This window comes from Phyllobates terribilis, unplaced genomic scaffold (assembly GCF_046119375.1).
Source record: "Phyllobates terribilis strain yellow unplaced genomic scaffold, ASM4611937v1 Scaffold_3__8_contigs__length_932513732, whole genome shotgun sequence".
NCBI lineage: Eukaryota > Metazoa > Chordata > Amphibia > Anura > Dendrobatidae > Phyllobates > Phyllobates terribilis.
Window position 1 is genome coordinate 662323709 of NW_027362763.1, and position 20999 is coordinate 662344707.

General features: G+C 56.4%; 1 protein-coding gene across 3 annotated transcripts in view; it reads right to left on the reverse strand.

The window, feature by feature from the left end:
- Positions 1 to 19883, reverse strand: part of MOCS1 (molybdenum cofactor synthesis 1) — a 35674-nt gene extending 15791 nt beyond the window's left edge. Inside the window, exons 1-5 of one of the 3 annotated variants that reach the window (XM_073671731.1) lie at positions 19861 to 19883; positions 7217 to 7346; positions 3720 to 3887; positions 3178 to 3342; positions 2801 to 2862 (exon numbers count right to left, since the gene is read on the reverse strand). In XM_073671731.1, coding sequence (XP_073527832.1) covers positions 2801 to 2862; positions 3178 to 3342; positions 3720 to 3887; positions 7217 to 7346; positions 19861 to 19878 — 543 coding nt within the window. In that variant the 5' untranslated portion in view covers positions 19879 to 19883. Of the gene's footprint in view, positions 1 to 2800; positions 2863 to 3177; positions 3343 to 3719; positions 3888 to 7216; positions 7347 to 17781; positions 18022 to 19860 lie in introns of those variants that run through there. The other 2 variants (XM_073671730.1, XM_073671732.1) reach the window with 2 other exon arrangements.
- Positions 19884 to 20999: the final 1116 nt, after the last annotated feature.

Genomic DNA, 20999 nt, shown 5'->3' on the forward strand with positions numbered 1-20999 from the left:
GACAAGTAGAGACAAGTAGAGGCCGGCAGAGAGACAAGTAGAGGCCGGCAGAGAGACAAGTAGAGGCCGGCAGAGAGACAAGTAGAGGCCGGCAGAGAGACAAGTAGAGGCCGGCAGAGAGACAAGTAGAGGCCGGCAGAGAGACAAGTAGAGGCCGGCAGAGAGACAAGTAGAGGCCGGCAGAGAGACAAGTAGAGGCCGGCAGAGAGACAAGTAGAGGCCGGCAGAGAGACAAGTAGAGGCCGGCAGAGAGACAAGTAGAGGCCGGCAGAGAGACAAGTAGAGGCCGGCAGAGAGACAAGTAGAGGCCGGCAGATTGACAAGTAGAGGCCGGCAGATAGACAAGTAGAGGCCGGCAGAGAGACAAGTAGAGGCCGGCAGAGAGACAAGTAGAGGCCGGCAGAGAGACAAGTAGAGGCCGGCAGAGAGACAAGTAGAGGCCGGCAGAGAGACAAGTAGAGGCCGGCAGAGAGACAAGTAGAGGCCGGCAGAGAGACAAGTAGAGGCCGGCAGAGAGACAAGTAGAGGCCGGCAGAGAGACAAGTAGAGGCCGGCAGAGAGACAAGTAGAGGCCGGCAGAGAGACAAGTAGAGGCCGGCAGAGAGACAAGTAGAGGCCGGCAGAGAGACAAGTAGAGGCCGGCAGAGAGACAAGTAGAGGCCGGCAGAGAGACAAGTAGAGGCCGGCAGAGAGACAAGTAGAGGCCGGCAGAGAGACAAGTAGAGGCCGGCAGAGAGACAAGTAGAGGCCGGCAGAGAGACAAGTAGAGGCCGGCAGAGAGACAAGTAGAGGCCGGCAGAGAGACAAGTAGAGACAAGTAGAGGCTGGCAGAGAGACAAGTAGAGGCCGGCAGAGAGACAAGTAGAGGCCGGCAGAGAGACAAGTAGAGGCCGGCAGAGAGACAAGTAGAGACAAGTAGAGGCCGGCAGAGAGACAAGTAGAGGCCGGCAGAGAGACAAGTAGAGGCCGGCAGAGAGACAAGTAGAGGCCGGCAGAGAGACAAGTAGAGGCCGGCAGAGAGACAAGTAGAGGCCGGCAGAGAGACAAGTAGAGGCCGGCAGAGAGACAAGTAGAGGCCGGCAGAGAGACAAGTAGAGGCCGGCAGAGAGACAAGTAGAGGCCGGCAGAGAGACAAGTAGAGGCCGGCAGAGAGACAAGTAGAGACAAGTAGAGGCCGGCAGAGAGACAAGTAGAGACAAGTAGAGGCTGGCAGAGAGACAAGTAGAGGCCGGCAGAGAGACAAGTAGAGGCCGGCAGAGAGACAAGTAGAGACAAGTAGAGGCCGGCAGAGAGACAAGTAGAGACAAGTAGAGGCTGGCAGAGAGACAAGTAGAGGCCGGCAGAGAGACAAGTAGAGGCCGGCAGAGAGACAAGTAGAGACAAGTAGAGGCCAGCAGAGAGACAAGTAGAGGCCGGCAGAGAGACAAGTAGAGGCCGGCAGAGAGACAAGTAGAGGCCGGCAGAGAGACAAGTAGAGACAAGTAGAGGCCGGCAGAGAGACAAGTAGAGACAAGTAGAGGCCGGCAGAGAGACAAGTAGAGACAAGTAGAGGCCGGCAGAGAGACAAGTAGAGACAAGTAGAGGCCGGCAGAGAGACAAGTAGAGACAAGTAGAGGCCGGCAGAGAGACAAGTAGAGGCCGGCAGAGAGACAAGTAGAGGCCGGCAGAGAGACAAGTAGAGGCCGGCAGAGAGACAAGTAGAGGCCGGCAGAGAGACAAGTAGAGGCCGGCAGAGAGACAAGTAGAGGCCGGCAGAGAGACAAGTAGAGGCCGGCAGAGAGACAAGTAGAGGCCGGCAGAGAGACAAGTAGAGGCCGGCAGAGAGACAAGTAGAGGCCGGCAGAGAGACAAGTAGAGGCCGGCAGAGAGACAAGTAGAGGCCGGCAGAGAGACAAGTAGAGGCCGGCAGAGAGACAAGTAGAGGCCGGCAGAGAGACAAGTAGAGGCCGGCAGAGAGACAAGTAGAGGCCGGCAGAGAGGCAAGTAGAGGCCGGCAGAGAGGCAAGTAGAGGCCGGCAGAGAGGCAAGTAGAGGCCGGCAGAGAGGCAAGCGAGAGGCCGGCAGAGAGGCCGCCAGAGAGGCAAGCGAGAGGCCGCCAGAGAGGCAAGCGAGAGGCCGCCAGAGAGGCAAGCGAGAGGCCGCCAGAGAGGCAAGCGAGAGGCCGCCAGAGAGGCCGCCTCTCCCTGCAACAATGGATCTGGAGAATGTTCCGAAATATTACAATGTAACTAGAAGACTCCATCTCGCTGTTGCACATAACTGGTGACCGGAGATCGGGCTGATCTCTGTGATCTCTTTGATCCTGTGCTTTCATTTGTTCCCTGCAGCAGATCCCAGCCGAGCGCCGCGGCTTCAAAAAAAAGAAAAATATGCAGCTCATAGCCCCACCTAGAGGCCACACCAGGAATTGCTGCTTTTGTTTTTCACTATTTTAAATTTTGCAAAAAAAAAAAAAAAAGGAGCAAGGAGTGTAAAAAAAAATATATATATATCAGTTTATTAAAAGGGAATTAACTCCATATGGCTCCAGTTCTTGTGCATTACTACCCATCTGTCTAGATTCCCTTCATGGCATATTTATTCTGCCGGTGTCAGAGATCACTGCAGGTACGACATTCTATTCATGAAACAGGAGGTTCTGGATGTACAGTGTTATAGCAACAACTTAGAGATTTTTTTTTTTGTATTTCGAATACGTCCTTCAAGACATAAACCTCATGACGGGGGGGCTAAATAGAATTGGAGCAGACACAAGATTTTCCAAAATGTTCCACCGAGGGGCTTTTTGCAGGAGTCTCACCTTCACAGGGTTGTAGCCCAGCTCCACCGCTCGGTGAATTCCCTCCATTACTTTATGAAAACCTGGAGACACAAGATGCAGAACAGAATAATGCAAATATGAAGAATCATCATCACCTCGAGCCGGCGCCGCGGCCAATGACCCATCCGGCTCTGCTACATACCGTTAGCATTGCACGATACAGTCTGATGCTGCCATCTAGTGGACACCCTCGGTACTGTCTCCGACAGTCAGAATGGCGGCAGCTGCTGCGTCCGCCGCCTCTGGACAACAGAGAGGCAGAACCAGCCGCTTTTCCCTGCGCGGTCACCCCCCCCCTGTAATGTATCTATCCCGGGGTTACAGATTTTGGAGCCCCCAATTCTGCAGTACCCCACCTTTCCTGCGCACAATGAACTCGAATTTGGCGGGCACCAGGGTGTCCAGGCTGACGTTCAGGACGTCCAGCCCCGCGTCCTTCAGTTTCGGTAACAGTCGCGCCAGGTTGATGCCATTTGTCGTCAGCGCAATCGTTTTTAACCCTTCCAGCTTCTTCAGTTGTGCTATTAAAAAAGGGGAAAAAAAAAATAATAAAAAAAAATGGAGGATAAGTCCATTATTAATGACCCCCCCCCCCCCTAAGCGGTCCGGGCCCCCACACAGATGCAATTCCACAAGCTGGACTCAGGGGGCCCCAATAACGCGCCCCCTAAAAGCTGCGCAGGGGGTCGTCTCATCATTTCAAGACTTTACAGCTGGAACTTGAAAACTGTCAGCAAGCTGCTGTTGACGGAGCTTTCATTCTGCTGGTCGGCCTATTCAGCCCCTCATACTTTCGGGTGAGGACAGGTATTATCCCCCCGTCACTGACTGCGAGCAGAGAATGGTGGAAAACCCAAGACAGAAGCCTCCATGCCGGTGTCCTCCCGCGGACTCTCACCTATGATGTCCACCACGTCGGGGCGGATCAGCGGCTCGCCTCCCGTCAGGCGGATTTTGTCCACCCCTTCCTGTACAAAGAGTTTGGCCAGAGCGAGGATCTCGGGAGCGCTGAGGAGGTCGCTCTTCGGGGTCAGCTTCACGCCCTCTTCCGGCATACAGTACTGACCTGCAAGAGTCAGGGACAACATTACTGCCAACGAAAGTATGTGAACCCCACGGAAACCACAACGTGCACACCCAGATATCACAGTGCCAGCCTGCCCTACAATACGGTGCCCCCCACCATCCACAGCCCCCCTATACACAGCACACTGCAGGATTAGCACTGTATGGCGCCATCATGTGGGCAGTGTGCGGTGATACTAGTTCTGAATATGGCAGTAAATGCAACCAGGCAGCGCGCCGCCACGACACCGCTACGCAGGCAGCCCGCCACCACTACGCAGGCAGCGCGCCACCACGACACCGCTACGCAGGCAGCGCGACACCACTACGCAGGCAGCGCGCCACCACGACAACGCTACGCAGGCAGCGCGCCACCACGACATTTTTACGCAGGCAGCCCGCCACCACGACATCATTACGCAGGCAGCCCGCCACCGCGACACCGCTACGCAGGCAGCCCGCCACCGCGACACCGCTACGCAGGCAGCCCGCCACCGCGACACCGCTACGCAGGCAGCCCGCCACCGCGACACCGCTACGCAGGCAGCGCGCCACCGCGACACCGCTACGCAGGCAGCGCGCCACCGCGACACCGCTACGCAGGCAGCGCGCCACCGCGACACCGCTACGCAGGCAGCGCGACACCGCGACACCGCTACGCAGGCAGCGCGCCACCGCGACACCGCTACGCAGGCAGCGCGCCACCGCGACACCGCTACGCAGGCAGCGCGCCATCGCGACGCAGGCAGCCCGCCTCCACGACACCGCGACGCAGGCAGCCCGCCTCCACGACACCGCTACGCAGGCAGCCCGCCTCCACGACACCGCTACGCAGGCAGCCCGCCTCCACGACACCGCTACGCAGGCAGCCCGCCTCCACGACACCGCTACGCAGGCAGCCCGCCTCCACGACACCGCTACGCAGGCAGCCCGCCTCCACGACACCGCTACGCAGGCAGCCCGCCTCCACGACACCGCTACGCAGGCAGCCCGCCTCCACGACACCGCTACGCAGGCAGCCCGCCTCCACGACACCGCTACGCAGGCAGCCCGCCTCCACGACACCGCTACGCAGGCAGCCCGCCTCCACGACACCGCTACGCAGGCAGCCCGCCTCCACGACACCGCTACGCAGGCAGCCCGCCTCCACGACACCGCTACGCAGGCAGCCCGCCACCGCGACACCGCTACGCAGGCAGCGCGCCATCGCGACGCAGGCAGCCCGCCTCCACGACACCGCGACGCAGGCAGCCCGCCTCCACGACACCGCTACGCAGGCAGCCCGCCTCCACGACACCGCTACGCAGGCAGCCCGCCTCCACGACACCGCTACGCAGGCAGCCCGCCTCCACGACACCGCTACGCAGGCAGCCCGCCTCCACGACACCGCTACGCAGGCAGCCCGCCTCCACGACACCGCTACGCAGGCAGCCCGCCTCCACGACACCGCTACGCAGGCAGCCCGCCTCCACGACACCGCTACGCAGGCAGCCCGCCTCCACGACACCGCTACGCAGGCAGCCCGCCTCCACGACACCGCTACGCAGGCAGCCCGCCTCCACGACACCGCTACGCAGGCAGCGCGCCACCACGACACCGCTACGCAGGCAGCGCGCCACCACGACACCGCTACGCAGGCAGCGCGCCACCACGACACCGCTACGCAGGCAGCGCGCCACCACGACAAAGCTACGCAGGCAGCGCGCCACCACGACAAAGCTACGCAGGCAGCGCGCCACCACGACACCGCTACGCAGGCAGCCCGCCTCCACGACACCGCTACGCAGGCAGCCCGCCTCCACGACACCGCTACGCAGGCAGCCCGCCTCCACGACACCGCTACGCAGGCAGCGCGCCACCACGACACCGCTACGCAGGCAGCGCGCCACCACGACACCGCTACGCAGGCAGCGCGCCACCACGACAAAGCTACGCAGGCAGCGCGCCACCACGACACCGCTACGCAGGCAGCGCGCCACCACGACACCGCTACGCAGGCAGCGCGCCACCACGACACCGCTACGCAGGCAGCGCGCCACCACGACACCGCTACGCAGGCAGCGCGCCACCACGACACCGCTACGCAGGCAGCGCGCCACCACGACACCGCTACGCAGGCAGCGCGCCACCACGACACCGCTACGCAGGCAGCGCGCCACCACGACAAAGCTACGCAGGCAGCGCGCCACCACGACACCGCTACGCAGGCAGCCCGCCACCACGACACCGCTACGCAGGCAGCGCGCCACCACGACACCGCTACGCAGGCAGCGCGCCACCACGACACCGCTACGCAGGCAGCGCGCCACCACTACGCAGGCAGCGCGCCACCACGACACCGCTACGCAGGCAGCGCGCCACCACTACGCAGGCAGCGCGCCACCACGACACCGCTATGCAGGCAGCGCGCCACCGCTACGCAGGCAGCGCGCCACCACGACACCGCTACGCAGGCAGCGCGCCACCACGACACCGCTACGCAGGCAGCGCGCCACCACGACACCGCTACACAGGCAGCGCGCCACCACTACGCAGGCAGCGCGCCACCACGACACCGCTACGCAGGCAGCGCGCCACCACGACACCGCTACGCAGGCAGCGCGCCACCACAACGCAGGCAGCGCGCCACCACGACACCGCTACGCAGGCAGCCCGCCACCACGACATCTTTACGCAGGCAGCCCGCCACCACGACATCATTACGCAGGCAGCCCGCCACCACGACACCGCTACGCAGGCAGCGCGCCACCACGACACCGCTACGCAGGCAGCGCGCCACCACGACACCGCTACGCAGGCAGCGCGCCACCACGACAAAGCTACGCAGGCAGCGCGCCACCACGACAAAGCTACGCAGGCAGCGCGCCACCACGACAAAGCTACGCAGGCAGCGCGCCACCACGACAAAGCTACGCAGGCAGCGCGCCACCACGACAAAGCTACGCAGGCAGCGCGCCACCACGACAAAGCTACGCAGGCAGCGCGCCACCACGACAAAGCTACGCAGGCAGCGCGCCACCACGACAAAGCTACGCAGGCAGAGCGCCACCACGACACCGCTACGCAGGCAGCCCGCCACCACGACACCGCTACGCAGGCAGCGCGCCACCACGCCACCGCTACGCAGGCAGCCCGCCTCCACGACACCGCTACGCAGGCAGCCCGCCTCCACGACACCGCTACGCAGGCAGCCCGCCTCCACGACACCGCTACGCAGGCAGCGCGGGGCACTACTGTGCAGGATGGGGCTTCTTCAGGTAGATGGCGGCAGTGCGAGTCCTGGTTGTGTTTGTTGCCTCCTGTGCACATGTATAGGGCGGCGTCGCTCACATCGCAGGTTGCACTTCTCGGTCAGCGAGATCCGCAGGTAGCTGTGCTGTCGGCCGAAGCCGTCAGTCAGGAAGGCGGAGAAGGGCAGAGCGCCGGTGAACCTCTTCCTACCGGCGCTCGAGTCCAGGCTCTAAAAAAGAAGAAGAAGCGAAGTTACAGTTTATCCCCCATGCTCTACACTGCAATTCTGCTCTAGTACAATCACATCTTAGCATCCTAGTTAATGTGAATTTCTATATAATGATGGTCCTGTAAAGAGCAGAAGTCACATGGCCACCAGGATAAGAAATCAGGCGGTGACATGAGCGGTGGTCCGGAGGGCCGGCTGCAGCAGGAATAGTCACATGCTCGCACCAAGACTGGAATTGGCTGCGGATATTTTATGCTCTGATGAGGTTTGATACAGAAAATCAGCTCTGATTGCAAGAAAACGTGTCAGGCTGTGTTCACACTGAGGTTTTTTTTACAAAGTTTTTTTGCACAGAGATCCAGAGATTCGCTTGCACATTCATTTCAATTTTTAGTCTGATTTTTGATGATTTTATTTTATTTTTTTCTGGTGAGAGGGTTTTTACTGCAGAAATATGACAAAACCAGAAGTCATCGCTACTCCCCATATTGTAATTAAATTGCATGAAAAAAAAAAAGAAACAAAAAAAAAAAAAAAAAACACTCGCGGAATAACAGCGTCAAAAGAAAAGGTCTTACCACACATTGTAATCATTATTTACAAAGACACAATAAGGAAGATTAGAAGGTACAAAAAGAAAACAAATGGAAAAGAATAAAAACAGGAAATAAAAAGGAGAATAGAAAACAAAAACTGGGAAAGGAATAATAAAAGAAACAGAAAAGGAAACAAAGAATAGTGAAAATGATAAGAAACAAAAAAGAAAACAGAAAAGTTACAAGAAAAAATTAAATGTAAAAGAACAGATATATATATATATACAGTACAGACCAAAAGTTTGGACACACCTTCTCATTTATAGAAATTTCTGTATTTTCATGACTATGAAAATTGTACATTCACACTGAAGGCATCAAAACTATGAATTACCACATGTGGAATTATATACTTAACAAAAAAGTGTGAAACAACTGAAAATATGTCTTATATTCTAGGTTCTTCACAGTAGCCACCTTTTGCTTTGCTGACTGCTTTGCACACTCTTGGCATTCTCTTGATGAGCTTCAAGAGGTAGTCACCGGAAATGGTTTTCCAACAATCTTGAAGGAGTTCCCAGAGATGCTTAGCACTTGTTGGCCCTTTTGCCTTCACTCTGCGGTCCAGCTCACACCAAACCATCTCGATTGGGTTCCGGTCTGGTGACTGTGGAGGCCAGGTCATCTGGCGTAGCCCCCCATCACTCTCCTTCTTGGTCACATAGCCCTTACACAGCCTGGAGGTGTTTGGGGTCATTGTCCTGTTGAAAAATAAATGATGGTCCAACTAAACACAAACCGGATGGAATAGCATGCCGCTGCAAGATGCTGTGGTAGCCATGCTGGTTCAGTATGCCTTCAATTTTGAATAAATCCCCAACAGTGTCACCAGCAAAGCCCCCCCACACCATCACACCTCCTCCTCCATGCTTCACGGTGGGAACCAGGCATGTAGAGTCCATCCGTTCACCTTTTCTGCGTCGCACAAAGACACGGTGGTTGGAACCAAAGATCTCAAATTTGGACTCATCAGACCAAAGCACAGATTTCCACTGGTCTAATGTCCATTCCTTGTGTTCTTTAGCCCAAACAAGTCTCTTCTGCTTGTTGCCTGTCCTTAGCAGTGGTTTCCTAGCAGCTATTTTACCATGAAGGCCTGCGGCACAAAGTCTCCTCTTAACAGTTGTTGTAGAGATGTGTCTGCTGCTAGAACTCTGTGTGGCATTGACCTGGTCTCTAATCTGAGCTGCTGTTAACCTGCGATTTCTGAGGCTGGTGACTCGGATAAACTTATCCTCAGAAGCAGAGGTGACTCTTGGTCTTCCTTTCCTGGGGCGGTCCTCATGTGAGCCAGTTTCTTTGTAGCGCTTGATGGTTTTTGCAACTGCACTTGGGGACACTTTCAAAGTTTTCCCATTTTTTCGGACTGACTGACCTTCATTTCTTAAAGTAATGATGGCCACTCATTTTTCTTTACTTAGAATTTGTATTATGGCAAGAAAAAAGCAGCTAACAGTCTATTCAGTAGGACTATCAGCTGTATATCCACCAGACTTCTGCACAACACAACTGATGGTCCCAACCCCATTTATAAGGCAAGAAATCCCACTTATTAAACCTGACAGGGCATACCCGTGAAGTGAAGACCATTTCCGGTGACTACCTCTTGAAGCTCATCAAGAGAATGCCAAGAGTGTGCAAAGCAGTCATCAAAGCAAAAGGTGGCTACTGTGAAGAACCTAGAATATAAGACATATTTTCAGTTGTTTCACACTTTTTTGTTCAGTATATAATTCCACATGTGGTAATTCATAGTTTTGATGCCTTCAGTGTGAATGTACAATTTTCATAGTCATGAAAATACAGAAAAATCTTTAAGTGAGAAGGTGTGTCCAAACTTTTGGTCTGTACTGTAGATAAAAAAAAAAAGTGGAACAGTGAAGAAATAGAAAAGATGGAAACAATGTGATGTCAAATCTGAAAACCCTTTGATAAAGGAGTGTTTCACATCAGCCACATTTGTGCCTGGTCCCTGATTTGGCAGAAGGTCCTTGGTGTGCCCCCCCAGATGATGCCCCCCAGATGATGCCGCCTCGTCGTCCTCCCCCCACAGGAGATCAGCGGCTTCTTCTTTTCTGCAGGAAACAAGTTGCAATCAGCGAGAATCTTCTGATTAATTCCTGACAATCCGGAGTAATCCCCCCACTCCCGGAAGCTTCACGTCATTGATGTTCGGGGAGCGGATTAGGAGCCGCAGATGAAGAAGCGTCGTCACATTGTATCCAGGGCTAAACGTGTGACAGCAGCGGCCCCCCGCTCGGACTACAGGGGGGACACGTCCGAGCTCATCCTAAAATTATATCTGCTTCTAAAAAAGTAACACCGCGGCTCGTCTATATCATGGGAAGCGCTGGTGATCCTTGCTTGACTCTGGCAAGGAAAGTGGTATAAAATAACTAATGGAGACATTGCCCTCCCGTCACCCTTGGACCCAGAACAGGAGGCTCCGGAGGTCGGCGCTGGCTCGGGAAGCAATGGCTTTGCCGTCTGGATGTCATTGGAGCGGTGACGGCAGTCATTGCTCCCAGAGGTGGTGCCGAGGACCAGAGAAGCCGTCACCCTCCTTCCTGGGGCGCAGCCGTCCCCCTCCTTCCTGGGGCCCAGGGGGAGCAGCCGTCCCCCTCCTTCCTGGGGCCCAGGGGGAGCAGCCGTCCCCCTCCTTCCTGGGGCCCAGGGGGAGCAGCCGTCCCCCTCCTTCCTGGGGCCCAGGGGGAGCAGCCGTCCCCCTCCTTCCTGGGGCCCAGGGGCAACTACAGGTCTATGGCCTACAAGACGTCAGCGTGCCAGTGCAATGAGGTCCCTTCAGCTGCTGAAAGACTACAACTCCCAGCATGTAGTGCTGGCCACAGCCCATCAGCAGACACTAGGATGTATCTCTGCAGTGGCTGGAGGACATGTTGGGAGTTGTAGTTCTGCAGCAGCTGAGCCTGTGTCTGACCCTCTATTATTTCGGGTTGTGGACGGGGCGGCGCTGGCAGCTGACACTTCTTCTCTGTGGGGGACAGGAGGCTCCTGGACTCCGGGGCCCTTATCACAAATCCACAGAGAAGGGCCCGGCCGGGAGGAGCGCAGCTGCCCGGAGATAATATTTAACAACTGTTACGTTACAAAGATGCCGGATAAGCATTTCTGTAATCCAAAGGTCTACCGCCCGGTCACACAAATGGAAACATGGGGGGAAAAGCACAGCAGCACAGAGTATTTCAGGAGGTGATCGCACTGATCTTATCGGAGGCCACATCCATGTTTGTAGATTTTGCTCTCTGTTATCAGCCATTACAGAATTTAGGGGATGGTAAATGTAAGACAGGTGAATACAATAAAGTGTTCCCTGTTATCAGCCGTTTCACTATTGGACGGGGGGAATACATGTTATTACTCCCTGTTATCAGCCATATCTGACCGGCGAGCGACTGACTGTAGGGAAGAGTGACAGGAAGTGCAAAACTTTATATCACTAAGATTGCAAAGCGTTTTCAAGTTGCCCTTTCCTCAGTTCGAAATATAATTAAGAAATGGCCGTTGTCAGGAACAGTGGAGGTCAAGATAAGGTCTTAAAGACAAAGCAAAATTTCAGTGAGAGCTGATCGTAGGATACTAGAGAGGCTAATCAGAATCCTCACTTGACTGCAAAACACCTTCAGGAAGATTCAGCAGACTCTGGAGTTGTGGTACATTGTCCTACTGTTCAGAGACACCTGCAGAAATATGGCCTTCATGGAAGAGTCATCAGAAGAAAACCTCTCCTGTAGCCTCACCATAAAATTCAGCATCAGAAGTGCAAAAGAACATCTAAACAAGCCTGATGCATTGTGGAAACAAGTCCTGTGGATTAATGAGGCTAAAATAGAATTCTTTGGCCACAATGATCACAGGTATGTGTTGAGATAAAAGGGCCCAGAATTTCACGAAAAGAACATCTCACCAACCATTAAGCATGGGGGAGGATCAATGATGATTTGGGGTTGTGTTGTAGCTAATGCCACGGGGAACATTTCACGGGTAGAGGGAAGAATGGATTCAACGAAATTTCAACAAACATAACACCATCTGTAAAAAAGCTGAAGATGAGAAGAAGATGAAGAGGATGGCTTCTACAAATGGATAACGAGCCTAAACACACGTCAAAAGCCAGAATAGATGACCTCAAAAGGCACAAGCTGAAAGGTCTACAATGGCCCTCACAGTCCCCTGATCTGAACATCATTGAAAATCTGTGGTCTCAAAATAGTAGAGGATGCAAGACGCCCCAGGAATCTCACAGAACTGGAGGAATTCTCCAAGGAAGAACGGAGGAAAATCCCTCAAACAAGAGGTGAAAGACTTATCTGGCTACATAAAGAGTTTACAAGCCGTGATACTTTCAAAAGGGGGCGCTACTAGGTAATAACCATGCAGGGTGCACAAACTTTTGCATCGGCCCATTTTCCTTTTTGTAATTTTTAAAAAGTAACATATCAAAATACATATATATTTTAGAAATTTTGACCTGAGGTGCCCAAACTTATACATGCCACTAGATGTGACTGATATCAGCCTCTCACCACGAGGGGACCGTATACTCTTTACACAGAGATTTGAGGAGACGACACTGAGCTCCTGGGGTTTATTAACAGCGTGTGATTGTTATGTGAGATCCTCCTGCATGACGGTCATGTGAGAACCGTGAGATCCATCCACCCCGATATCCAGCAAGAGGAAAGCAGAGAAGACACAAAGCAGCTCAGGAGCGGCCTCTGGACATATGGGGGGCAACTAATATATCCACAGCAGGGTAGGGTCACATACAGTACATACATTACATTACTGATCCTGAGTTACCTCCTGTATTATACCCCAGAGCTGCACTCACTATTCTGCTGGTGCAGTCACTGTGTACATACATTACATTACTGATCCTGAGTTACATCCTGTATTATACTCCAGAGCTGCACTCTCTATTCTGCTGGTGCGGTCACTGTGTACATACATTACATTACTGATCCTGAGTTACCTCCTGTATTAAACTCCAGAGCTGCACTCACTATTCTGCTGGTGCAGTCACTGTGTACTTACATTACATTACTGATCCTGAGTTACATCCTGTATTATACTCCAGAGCAGCACTCACTATTCTGCTGGTGCAGTCACTGTGTACATACATTACATTACTGATCCTGAGTTACATCCTGTATTATACTCCAGAGCTGCACTCACTATTCTGCTGGTGCAGTCACTGTGTACATACATTACATTACATTACTGATCCTGAGTTACATCCTGTATTATACTCCAGAGCTGCGCTCACTATTCTGCTGGTGCAGTCACCGTGTACATACATTACATTACTGATCCTGAGTTACCTCCTGTATTATACTCCAGAGCTGCACTCACTATTCTGCTGGTGCAGTCACTGTGTACATACATTACATTACTGATCCTGAGTTACATCCTGTATTACACTCCAGAGCTGTAGTTCGCTTGCGATCTGATGAACTGTATGGGGATGACACAGGAGAACCTTCAGCCTCTGATCACATAATGGTCACATGATCACAGACAACGATACAAACACTAAAATTCTGCATTTGGCAAACAAAGCAGCAAAACAGGAGTGATTATACAACGCAGGGCTGCGGGAGCAGCGCTCCCTGTGTAATAGGAGTATTACAGCTCCAGGCTGTATAACCTGTGAACACAATGATTACAAAAAGTATTCAGCCCCAAGAAATTAACCCGCGCTCCCTTCTTTGTGTCCTCAGATTGGTGAGATCTATGAGAGGATCTAGCTCCAGATTTCACAATACAATAGGCATAAACTACTACATACGTTTCAGACTCAATGAGGTCGGTGTACTTACTCTGAAAATCCACATATGATTGTATAATTCAGATTCCAAAATGAACATTTCACAATCCAACTAGAGCTGAGAAAACACTCAGCGTAGATTCGGGCAGGAAAACCTTCATGAAGGTTTATACGGCCAACTAGACTTGGATTTTCACAGTCAGTCAACCAGCCTCATCAGGTCTGTTAGATCTATTTAATAATGAATATAGATTCTAATATTAATTCTGCTGACAGATCTCCTTGAAGTTCTACTGACATTGACTTTATTTCTTGTGTACAGTGAAAAACAATTGTGGCCTGTGCACAACTCCGGTACATAGAGAGAGGAAGAAGAAGAAGAAGAAAGAAGGCGGCGGCGGCAGAGGGAGAGCAGAGAGAAGAAGGCGGCGGCGGCAGAGGGAGAGCAGAGAGAAGAAGGCGGCGGCGGCAGAGGGAGAGCAGAGAGAAGAAGGCGGCGGCGGCAGAGGGAGAGCAGAGAGAAGAAGGCGGCGGCGGCAGAGGGAGAGCAGAGAGAAGGCGGCGGCAGAGGGAGAGCAGAGAGAAGGCGGCGGCAGAGGGAGAGCAGAGAGAAGGCGGCGGCAGAGGGAGAGCAGAGAGAAGGCGGCGGCGGCGGCAGAGGGAGAGCAGAGAGAAGGCGGCGGCGGCGGCAGAGGGAGAGCAGAGAGAAGGCGGCGGCGGCGGCAGAGGGAGAGCAGAGAGAAGAAGGCGGCGGCGGCAGAGGGAGAGCAGAGAGAAGAAGGCGGCGGCGGCAGAGGGAGAGCAGAGAGAAGAAGGCGGCGGCGGCAGAGGGAGAGCAGAGAGAAGAAGGCGGCGGCGGCAGAGGGAGAGCAGAGAGAAGAAGGCGGCGGCGGCAGAGGGAGAGCAGAGAGAAGAAGGCGGCGGCGGCAGAGGGAGAGCAGAGAGAAGAAGGCGGCGGCGGCAGAGGGAGAGCAGAGAGAAGAAGGCGGCGGCAGAGGGAGAGCAGAGAGAAGAAGGCGGCGGCAGAGGGAGAGCAGAGAGAAGAAGGCGGCGGCAGAGGGAGAGCAGAGAGAAGAAGGCGGCGGCAGAGGGAGAGCAGAGAGAAGAAGGCGGCGGCAGAGGGAGAGCAGAGAGAAGAAGGCGGCGGCAGAGGGAGAGCAGAGAGAAGAAGGCGGCGGCAGAGGGAGAGCAGAGAGAAGAAGGCGGCGGCAGAGGGAGAGCAGAGAGAAGAAGGCGGCGGCAGAGGGAGAGCAGAGAGAAGAAGGAGGCGGCAGAGGGAGAGCAGAGAGAAGAAGGAGGCGGCAGAGGGAGAGCAGAGAGAAGAAGGAGGCGGCAGAGGGAGAGCAGAGAGAAGAAGGAGGCGGCAGAGGGAGAGCAGAGAGAAGAAGGAGGCGGCAGAGGGAGAGCAGAGAGAAGAAGGAGGCGGCAGAGGGAGAGCAGAGAGAAGAAGGAGGCGGCAGAGGGAGAGCAGAGAGAAGAAGGAGGCGGCAGAGGGAGAGCAGAGAGAAGATGGAGGCGGCAGAGGGAGAGCAGAGAGAAGAAGGCGGCGGCAGAGCCAGAGCAGAGAGAAGAAGAAGGCGGCAGAGCCAGAGCAGAGAGAAGAAGAAGGCGGCAGAGCCAGAGCAGAGAGAAGAGGAAGGCGGCAGAGCCAGAGCAGAGAGAAGAAGAAGGCGGCAGAGCCAGAGCAGAGAGAAGAAGAAGGCGGCAGAGCCAGAGCAGAGAGAAGAAGAAGGCGGCAGAGCCAGAGCAGAGAGAAGAAGAAGGCGGCAGAGCCAGAGCAGAGAGAGGAAGAAGGCGGCAGAGCCAGAGCAGAGAGAGGAAGAAGGCGGCAGAGCCAGAGCAGAGAGAGGAAGAAGGCGGCAGAGCCAGAGCAGAGAGAAGAAGGCAGCAGAGAGAGAGCAGAGAGAGGAAGAAGGCAGCAGAGAGAGAGAGGAGCTGGGGGGACCGGGCAGAGCGCAGCTGGTTGTGTGCGGAGGAGCTGGGGGGACCGGGCAGAGCGCAGCTGGTTGTGTGCGGAGGAGCTGGGGGGACCGGGCAGAGCGCAGCTGGTTGTGTGCGGAGGAGCTGGGGGGACCGGGCAGAGCGCAGCTGGTTGTGTGCGGAGGAGCTGGGGGGACCGGGCAGAGCGCAGCTGGTTGTGTGCGGAGGAGCTGGGGGGGACCGGGCAGAGCGCAGCTGGTTGTGTGCGGAGGAGCTGGGGGGGACCGGGCAGAGCGCAGCTGGTTGTGTGCGGAGGAGCTGGGGGGACCGGGCAGAGCGCAGCTGGTTGTGTGCGGAGGAGCTGGGGGGGGGGCAGGGCAGAGCGCAGCTGGGGTGTGCGGTGGAGCTGCGGGGACAGGGCAGAGCGCGGCTGGGGTGTGCGGTGGAGCTGGGGGGACCGGGCAGAGCGCGGCTGGGGTGTGCGGAGGAGCTGGGGGGACCGGGCAGAGCGCGGCTGGTTGTATGCGGAGGAGCTGCGGGGACCTGGCAGAGCGCAGCTGGTTGTGTGCGGAGGAGCTGCGGGGACCTGGCAGAGCGCAGCTGGGGTGTGCGGAGGAACTGCGGGGACCGGGCAGAGCGCAGCTGGTTGTGTGCGGAGGAGCTGCGGGGACCGGGCAGAGCGCGGCTGGTTGTGTGCGGAGGAGCTGCGGGGACCGGGCAGAGCGCGGCTGGTTGTATGCGGAGGAGCTGCGGGGACCGGGCAGAGCGCAGCTGGTTGTATGCGGAGGAGCTGCGGGGACCGGGCAGAGCGCAGCTGGGGTGTGCGGAGGAGCAGGGGGGACCGGGCAGAGCGCAGCTGGGGTGTGCGGTGGAGCTGCGGGGACAGGGCAGAGCGCAGCTGGTTGTGTGCGGAGGAGCTGGGGGGACAGGGCAGAGCGCAGCTGGGGTGTGCGGTGGAGCTGCGGGGACAGGGCAGAGCGCAGCTGGTTGTGTGCGGAGGAGCTGGGGGGACCGGGCAGACCGCAGCTGGTTGTGTGCGGAGGAGCTGGGGGGACCGGGCAGAGCGCAGCTGGTTGTGTGCGGAGGAGCTGGGGGGACCGGGCAGAGCGCAGCTGGGGTGTGCGGAGGAGCTGGGGGGACCGGGCAGAGCGCAGCTGGTTGTGTGCGGAGGAGCTGGGGGGACCGGGCAGAGCGCAGCTGGGGTGTGCGGAGGAGCTGGGGGGACCGGGCAGAGCGAAGCTGGTTGTGTGCGGAGGAGCTGGGGGGACCGGGCAGAGCGAAGCTGGGGTGTGCGGAGGAGCTGGGGGGACCGGGCAGAGCGCAGCTGGTTGTGTGCGGAGGAGCTGGGGGGATCGGGCAGAGCGCAGCTGGTTGTGTGCGGAGGAGCTGGGGGGACCGGGCAGAGCGCAGCTGGTTGTGTGCGGAGGAGCTGGGGGGACCGGGCAGAGCGCAGCTGGTTGTGTGCAAAGGAGCTGGGGGGACCGGGCAGAGCGCAGCTGGTTGTGTGCGGAGGAGCTGGGGGGACCGGGCAGAGCGCAGCTGGTTGTGTGCGGAGGAGCTGGGGGGACCGGGCAGAGCGCAGCTGGTTGTGTGCGGAGGAGCTGGGGGGACCGGGCAGAGCGCAGCTGGTTGTATGCGGAGGAGCTGGGGGGACAGGGCAGAGCGCAGCTGGGGTGTGCGGAGGAGCTGGGGGGACAGGGCAAAGCGCAGCTGGGGTGTGCGGAGGAGCTGGGGGGACAGGGCAGAGCGCAGCTGGGGTGTGCGGAGGAGCTGGGGGGACCGGGCAGAGGGCAGCTGGGGTGTGCGGAGGAGCTGGGGGGACCGGGCAGAGCGCAGCTGGGGTGTGCGGAGGAGCTGGGGGGACCGGGCAGAGCGCAGCTGGGGTGTGCGGAGGAGCTGGGGGGACCGGGCAGAGCGCAGCTGGGGTGTGCGGAGGAGCTGGGGGGACAGGGCAGAGCGCAGCTGGGGTGTGCGGAGGAGCTGGGGGGACAGGGCAGAGCGCAGCTGGGGTGTGCGGTGGAGCTGGGGGGACCGGGCAGAGCGCAGCTGGGGTGTGCGGAGGAGCTGGGGGGACAGGGCAGAGCGCAGCTGGGGTGTGCGGTGGAGCTGCGGGTCGTGCACACTTGCTCACCTGGACGGCGCTCGGCACCTCCACCGCTGGCGCCCCGGACACGCAGCTCCGCCTGCTGCCTGCCCAGGGTGAGATCCGCAGGATGGCGCCCCGCAGCAGCCCGCACTGCCGTCCTCCGCCCGCCGCCATGTCCCGGGCTGTGCTGGAGCTGAGCGGCCGATCCTCAGCCCTCACTCTCCACTACCAGCACCAGACAGCCCCTCATACGCCACACCGTCACTTACAGCCAATCATCGTCCGCGCTCTCACTCCAGCAGCCAATCTCCTTTAGCCAGTCATAACAGGGACCAATAACAGTATCTCTTGTCAAAAAATCAGCCAATGAGAGTCTGGCTGTCAAACCACGAGCCAATAAGAGGCGGTGCGGTGGTTTTCGGGAGTTGTAGTTTGCTGTAGAGTTTATCCTAGGACAGTGCTGGCGAACCTATGGCACGCGCAACATCGCCGCAGCACTAGCGCTACTGGATGGGGCCCGGCGGGTGAGAACTCTGAGCCCGCCGAGTGCCCACGCCAGCTCCGCTACTTCAGCTAGATGTCTGTCCTCGGACGCCCATCTAGCTGAAGTGTATTGCAGCATGGACTTGCCAGGCCCGTGCGCAGCAATACACGCTGCTGGCCAATCAGAGACCAGCAGCTGACGTCAGCGTACAGGCGACTGGGCGCTTGGCAGTGACGTCATGCGCCGCCGTCGCTAGGACGCTGGAGTTAGCTGCCGGCTACAGGAGAGGACGCAGCACGGGAGAAGAGGGAAGGTGAGTAGGAGGGTTTATTATGTTTTTTTTTGTTTTTTTTTAATATGCAATGAACAGCGCTAGCAGGCTGGGGGAGCATATATACATGGACTGGGGGGGAGGGAGCATATATACATGGACTGGGGGGGAGGGAGCATATATACATGGACTGGGGGGGAGGGAGCATATATACATGGACTGGGGGGGAGGGAGCATATATACATGGACTGGGGGGGAGGGAGCATATATACATGGACTGGGGGGGAGGGAGCATATATACATGGACTGGGGGGGAGGGAGCATATATACATGGACTGGGGGGGAGGGAGCATATATACATGGACTGGGGGGGAGGGAGCATATATACATGGACTGGGGGGGAGGGAGCATATATACATGGACTGGGGGGGAGGGAGCATATATACATGGACTGGGGGGGAGGGAGCATATATACATGGACTGGGGGGGAGGGAGCATATATACATGGACTGGGGGGGAGGGAGCATATATACATGGACTGGGGGGGAGGGAGCATATATACATGGACTGGGGGGGAGGGAGCATATATACATGGACTGGGGGGGAGGGAGCATATATACATGGACTGGGGGGGAGGGAGCATATATACATGGACTGGGGGGGAGGGAGCATATATACATGGACTGGGGGGAGGGAGCATATATACATGGACTGGGGGGGAGGGAGCATATATACATGGACTGGGGGGAGGGAGCATATATACATGGACTGGGGGGAGGGAGCATATATACATGGACTGGGGGGGAGGGAGCATATATACAGGGATGGGGGATAAAATGTTTTTATACAAATGCACAAAGCATAGGCAACAAACAAGGAGAATTGGAACTACTAATGCAGGAAAAGGAATATGATGTCATTGGAATCACTGAAACTTGGTGGGACGATACACATGATTGGAATAAAAGGCTAAAAGGATACAACTTATTTGCAAGAAACAGACTTGATAAACGAGGAGGAGGTGTCGCATTGTATGTTAGAAAAGCGTATATCTGCACAGAGATTGAAGCTTCAGAGACTGGGAGTTCTGTGGAAACTGTTTGGGTAAGAATACAAGGAGAGAACAACGGAAAGGACACCATTGTAGGCATTTACTACAGGCCACCTGGGCAAGCTGAAGATATGGATGAACTCTTTATGTATCAAATGACCAAGTTCTCCAAAAAATATGACGTAGTGGTCATGGGAGATTTCAACTATCCAGACATTTGTTGGGAATCTCTCTCAAGTAAAACTAACAGGTCAAGCAAATTCTTATCCTCTCTTGCTGACAACTTTATCTTCCAAAAGGTAGGGGAGTGTAACATACCTGGCGGCGTCCTTGCATAGTGGTCCATCTCCCACTGTGCAAGAGCGCGCACTTTATCTCCAGTCCAGAATGTCTCTCTGGCTTCCCTCCATGCTGTCTGTTTGTGTCTGTTTCTGCTGCTTAAGGGCGGCGCCCGATCACTTCCTGCTTTTTGTACCTGCTGTGGGTCACACCCCTTGTGCGTCCTCAGCCTATTGCTGTCTGTCACCTGGTATTTAACCCAGCTGCCCCAATCAATCCCTGCATGAGCATTGTGTTTCATTCAGTGTGTGCTTGCACTCTGAAGGTGCCAGGTCCCGTTCTGTGTTTCTTTTGTCTGCCTATCCTGGAGGCTGTATTCCAGGCCTGTCTGAACACGCTCCTAGCCTGTTCCTCCCGCCTTCTAGGGACAGATTACTTAGACCCGCTCCTGTATCTTGTCTGTCCTGTCTGAACACGCTCCTTGCCTGTTCGTCCCGCCTCTCTGGGGGCCGTATTCCCAGACCCGCTCCTGTATCCCGCTGCAGTGTCGGTCTCTTCCGTACACTCAGTTCCAGTCTGAACTCTCTCCTATCCTTTACCTGTTTTGCCTCTATGTCCGTTCCTTTCCTTTTTCTGCAGAGTCTGAACTCGTACCTAACTCCTGCTTGTTGTCTCTGTACTCCCGTTTGTGAGTTTGTGGTCCACTTGCTATTTCACTGCAAATACCCTGTGGGTATCTGGCTCTGCCTTTCCCTTCCTGTCTGTTCCGTGTGAACAGAGCCCTGTCCGTCCTGCTCTGACCCTTTTGCTCACTGCTCCGGCAGCCTCGCTCCGCTCTTATCCTTTTGCTCACTGCTCCGGCAGCCTCGCTCCGCTCTTATCCTTTTGCTCACTGCTCCGGCAGTCTCTCTCCGCTCTTATCCTTTTGCTCACTGCTCCGGCAGTCTTGCTCTGACTCCTTGCTCACTGCTCCAGGCGGCCTCGTCCTGCTCTGACTCCTTGCTCACTGCTCCGGCAGTCTTGCTCAGCTCTGACCCTTTGCTCACCGCTCCAGGCGGTCTCGTCCTGCTCTTGCTCACCGCTCCAGGCGGTCTCGTCCTGCTCTGCTCTTGCTCACCGCTCCAGGCGGTCTCGTCCTGCTCTGCTCTTGCTCACCGCTCCAGGCGGTCTCGTCCTGC